Source organism: Rhagoletis pomonella, unplaced genomic scaffold (genome assembly GCF_013731165.1).
Source record: "Rhagoletis pomonella isolate Grant_MI unplaced genomic scaffold, Rhpom_1.0 Rhpom_scaffold_00002, whole genome shotgun sequence".
Taxonomy (NCBI): Eukaryota; Metazoa; Arthropoda; class Insecta; order Diptera; family Tephritidae; genus Rhagoletis; species Rhagoletis pomonella.
Window position 1 is genome coordinate 6,908,318 of NW_023458556.1, and position 5,878 is coordinate 6,914,195.

At 37.5% G+C, this 5,878-nt stretch overlaps 1 protein-coding gene across 1 annotated transcript in view; it reads right to left on the reverse strand.

The window, feature by feature from the left end:
* Positions 1–2,194: 2,194 nt before the first annotated feature.
* The window catches only part of LOC118734420 (eye-specific diacylglycerol kinase-like), a 325,708-nt gene continuing 322,024 nt past the window's right edge, over positions 2,195–5,878 (reverse strand). Inside the window, exons 4-5 of the mRNA XM_036464142.1 lie at positions 2,379–3,817; positions 2,195–2,213 (exon numbers count right to left, since the gene is read on the reverse strand). Coding sequence (XP_036320035.1) covers positions 2,195–2,213; positions 2,379–3,817 — 1,458 coding nt within the window. The remainder of the gene's footprint in view (positions 2,214–2,378; positions 3,818–5,878) is intronic.

Sequence of the window (5,878 nt, forward strand, 5' to 3'; positions counted from 1 at the left end):
TTTCAATGCAAAAGTATTAAAGCATTCCGGTCGCCGGTAATTTTTTATAGTTAAGTTCCAAAAAAGTTTAACGGTCAGAGGTATGTAATTCCGCATTTCATATTTGCATAATCGTGCATAAATCAAAAGTGACCCGACGAAACGAAGTAAGTGGTCAGGTCACCTTTTGCATTTATATTCCTCAAACACACGCTGACCTCTTCGTTAGTTTGTAATGGGGTAATCCGATTTACATACATACGTACATACATATGTATCGATAAAGATCCCATACAAATAGAGGAGTATGCAAATAAATTCATTTGAAATAGCAGACATCTGTACCATATGCCAAAATGAGGTGAATGTGTGGATGCCAAAGTCATTGTCAAGTGACTGCACAAAAAAAGAAAGCAGGAAATATAAAATAAATACAAAAAAGAGCTGCCTGTAGTTGAATGGTGATCCGATAAAAAGGGTCAAGTACGACGGTAAGTATTAAAAATGCATGAGCTGGTAGGCCAAGAAGGCGTAAATGTATGTATGTAAATCTCCTTTATTGTCGTTTTTAAATTATTCTGTGGGTACATTAGGCCGTATCACAAAAAGTATCAAATAGTTATTTTCAATCGATTTTACACGCAATTAATGTGAATGTTTTTAAAGTATACATACAACAATTATTTTCTGGACATCCTTTAAAACGAATTTGCTTCTAAATTTTATTTTTATATTTGATGGCAGATTTTCACAAATAATACACATACTATTATAAGGTATTAAAAAATTACATACTCTTTCTCTATAAATACATATGTATTAGGGAGGTCCTTAAAAAATTCAACAGCGAGTTTATGAATTTATATGAATAAGTTTTAATAATAAATTTTGTAGTTTGTTTGCGATCTAGAAAAAGAAATTTTTTCAAACTCCAAACTTTTTTTGTGTAGTTTTTAAATACATCATATTCCTACCCTGTCGCAAATGCAATCAACCAAAAAGAAGTCTTGTAGCGTCCCCTAAAAATTTGTTTACAATTTTTAAATTTTTGTGAATATCATTATTTTATAAGTAGAACAAATTTTAGATGTTGATATTTTAAGGACCACCCTAATATGTATTTCTAAAATTATAATCCCATCACTTAAAATCCAGATAATATCAAATCGGGGCTCTTATGGTAAATATAATTTAAATAAGCTCCACAACTTTTGGTTTCGAAAATGAATTTGTAGTAAAATCGATTAAAAAGGTCTTCATTTTTGCTCCATGCATCGGGATACAGTCTAACGTGCACAAATTGTGAATTAATTCGTTTCTTTGAATTTTGATAGTGAAATGTAGAAAATTCATTTTTTTCTGATTGGGTTAGAAACAAATTCGCTAGTGTTTTTTTGCCGTTATTTTGGAGTAAAAAAGAGAAACAACTTACAAATTTAAGATCCGGCTTCTTCGGAACCTTTACTGGGCTAACAAAAAAAAGACTCTACAAATACTTCGAGAGAGTACAATACAGCCGTTTTGAATGGATTCTCGATTTTACTAACTAAATCGTTTATGACTAAAATCGCGCTACCCAATATCTCGAATTAAAGGGATCTGCGATAACATGACTGCCAAATATGTAGGCTACCCGAATTGCTCTTTTGTACTCCAGTATGAAGAATTGAATATGTATGGTAAAACTGTAGACTTAATATTACTATTTTTTTTCTCTATCGCATCACATTTTTGTGTTGTACAGTGGGTTAAAGGTCCAACTTTTTGGTCGAAAATTCAAAAATTCCTTCTTAAATTTTTTCAGACATCCATGAACATTTAACCCTCCAACTGGCATTTTTTCAGAATCCGGGGCAAAAAGACTAGTTTTGGGGCGAGTTAACGAATTAAAATGTTCTTTGGAAAAATTTTGCTACTAAATACTAAATTTAGGTCGCTGACGAAAAAATATATTCGAGGTCGATTTATAAATAGAAATACATTTAAAAATATGTCTTGAACTTTCGACCTAAAAGCAGAAACTCTGTAAAAAATTGTGCTAAGATAGAATAAAATCGTTGAACTACAAGCGTTTCAGTAAAGTTTCATTGAGAGCGAAAAATGGTCGTATCACCGGGACCACAACCCTTTTAGTACTGAATATCAAATTTTTCATTAATTGCCACTAGCTTAAAAACTGCCACTAATAAAAAATAATTGATTGTGCAAAAGAGCATCAGTCCTTTCTAATCGGGCTGTATTATAATTGTATTATAGTAAGATTACAATAACAATTTTTATTGTTACTTATTACAATAAAGAAATTGCAACACAGGTACAACTGAATTAAAAAGATGTCCATTTGGTAATCAAAAAAAAAAAACTGAACAATAACAAACAACGTCAACATCATTACATACCCGTCTCTGCATGCGCCTGTCATGGCGAGCGCTTTATAGCGTGCCTGTTCATCCGTCGGCAGCACAATGTCAACGGATCGCGAGCGAGTTGCATTTATATTCGGTACGGTGAGGAAACAACCGTCCTCGCTGGGCTGCAGTTCCTCTGTCTTGCCGGCCGAAGACATTTTCGAGAAGCACGAATCCACGGAGGCGGCGCGATCGCGCTTCAAATCAGGTACAGTTAGATAAATATCACGTACGACCAGCGCATGTTTCGCTGCTGTCGGCGAACCACATGTAGCTACTGTGGACGCCTCATCCACCGAATCCACCGCCTCCACCGATGATTTCACATCCTCACCTTGTGACACATTTTCCAACGAATTGCCTGTTGGTTCCACAAAAATGGCTTCCTGACGCGAAATGGAACGCCGTCGCGGTCGCATGGTGGTCGGCGAAGGTGGCACCGCCGCGGCCGCATCATCCGCATCGGCTGCGCTTAAGCCGCTGCTAAAGCCTGGTGGTGGTGGCAGCGGCAAATCGAAAGTGGGCGGATGGGGTAACAGTTCTAGCGGCGATATGGGCGGTGGTGGCGGCAATTCCATCATTGGACTGTCGCAAACGGAGAGTGAAATGCATGGCGAGGGTGGTGGTGAACCGGGATCGATGGGAAAGGCATACGGAAATGGCGGACAATCGCCGTTCGTGGGCGATAGTGTGAATGTGATGCCGCATGGCGTTGTTGGCAATGGTGGCAGCAGCGTATTACCGAAGTGCGGCGAATCATGTTCGGATTCATCGAGGCCCTCATCTTCTGAAGTAGTGACTGAGCTGCCGATGGTGTGGCGACGCATTTGACGTGGCAGACGGGCACGAGACTCCTCAATGCTGCTGCCGGTGCTGAGTCCGCCCAGTCGGATGTCCATTTCCAAAGCTGCATCATCATATTCATACGAGCCACCACCTATATCGTTGCCATCGCCCGTGGCTGCGTCATCCTCCTCATCCTCTTCCTCACCTTCCTCTACCACATCATCGTCGGCTGGGACGCTCGCACCATCGTTATCGGTGTCATCGTCAGAACTGCTATAGCCGTAAGTGAGTGAACTCGACTCCCGCCGATCAGTGGCGATATAGCGCTGTTCCGCCTGCTGCTGTTTCAAGTATTCCTCCAGATACAAGCAGTGTATGCAAGGCGGTGGTGTCTTCGTAGACGAGCTACGACGCGCTTTGCCACGCCGCGGCACTTCCAGGAAAGTGCCCGAATCATCGCTGCCCGCTGAAGCCGCCGCCGAGTCGAATGAATGTGAGCGTTGTGTGTGCGTGGCCTGCGGCACCTGCAGCAGGCCGGTGTCCAGCGAACGTTCATCTGCCGATGACGATGATTGCTGCTTAAGTAGGTGGGACGAGACTCGCTGCGCCTCTAATTGCATTTCGTCGAACGAGGCGGAACGCACCTGCTGGCGGGCAAAAGGCGCAGATAATTACCAAGAACGTAGCGAAATGCGAGAGGGGGGAAAAAGAGTGAAGAGAAGAAATGTTGAGGTTATTAAATTTGCACGCATTGACGGCCGTGGTGCTGCTGTGGCACGTAATTTGCGATAATTTACGACGAAATTGCATGCAAACAGTACAACAAAAGTAGTGAACAACTTACACTCAGGTGCATGTTTCGGGTAAAATAGAACAAAAAAAAAATAAAAAAATCAAAACAGAAAAGCATTTTAAATACATTTTAAAATTTAGAACGGAAATGTTGCAAAAATTATACATTGAGGATAGCAGCGTCTGGGCATGCAATTAATTAGTCGCTGGTTGTGGCTGTGGGCTATGCTGCTGATACAGTGTTGTGTGTACATAGATAAAATCGAAAGGTGATATGTGAAAGTAAGTAATAAACTTAAATAGGCAACATGCAACGCTGGCAAGTGGAACGGATGTGGCCGAGGTTTGTTGCCCGCAATTACAATGTTGGATAATTTATGCAGGAAGCGGGCGAACTCTATGGGGTAAGGCTCTGAATTGAACGCAAACAGCAAAAGCACAAACATTTATGGCCTTTTTCAGAAAAAATAAAATAGATTTAAAAAGTGACTTTTTCGTAAAAATTTGTATTTATAAAGCAGCTAAAGTTTGGTTTAGTTTTTGAGAACTGAAATTATATAGTTTTGGTCATTTAAAACGTATACATAATTTTATGTTATTTAGGAAGTGGACATAAAATTTAAATAATTTAAAAACTGGACGTATGTACATATATTGTTGATTCTTAAAAGGTTGGACAAAAATTTGTGGTCTTTAAAAAGTAGACATAATTTTTGCTAATTATGGACCTTACATAAAACGCAGAAAATTAAAAAAATGGGAATGCTTTTCTATTAAAATTCTGAACATGTTTTTTTGGTAATTTAAAAAGTAGCCATACTTTTTTCGGGCTTATGAATCGGATAAATATTATAAATCTGCACCTAGTTTTTGTGATAATATGGTAGAAGAAATTTTAGATAATTTTTAAGCTCGACATAATTTTCCTTCATTTATTAACTAGACATAAATTTTCGCTTATTTAAAAAATATCCATGCTTTATTAGTAAAAGCAGGACACAAGCTTTTGATAATTTAATGACTAAGCTTTGGGTAATTTTAAAATTGGACATAATTTGTTGTCATTTAAAAACTGGGCATAATTTTTAGTAATCAAGAAACAGGCATTAAAATGCAGAAATGCAGAAAAGCAAAAACAAAAAACCAAAAAAATTTTGCTGGCTTGGACATACAAAGTATAAATATATATACTATAAGTATACATTTTTGAATAATTAATAAACTGGGCATAATTTTATGGTAATTTGAAAAGTTTAGGCACTTAATTTCTTTCCATAGAAGTTTCGATCGTTTAAAAGTTGAATATAAATTTGTGGCCGTTTACAAACTGGGCAAACATTTTAAGTATATTTAAACGTTTTGCCAAAAATTTATGAACAGTTTTTAAATTACTAAAACTTAATGTCCGGCTATTTTTCATAAGTTTATAATTATCAAAAAAATATTTCCAATTTTTAAATTATTAGAAAATATACCTATGCTGTATTAAAGCTTATGGTTGGCACACATCAACATACATATTTAAGCTCTAATAATGTGCGGCTGTCATAACTCTGAGGTTTCCTGTCCGAGGTGGGTGGCATTGCCCTCAATCATCAACATATTCATTCAATTCTTTGAAGTCTTAACTACTTAACATGGACATTTTTCAACCAAAGCACAAAGTCAGTTTTATTAATATTTACATATGTGCGTTAATAAGTGTGGACGGGTGTAGCTTTAAGCGGCTTAACGCTGAAAATGTGTCAAAAATGAGTGACAAGCGCCTTTCAGGCCCGCAAACAACTACTACTACTGTCCATGTGGTTTAACGACATAATTGTACTACGTAGGCATAAAATATTACTGAAATAACCAGAATAATTCCTGCACAAAAACATATGTACGTTGTTACATACAAAGCTTTTTGTTTT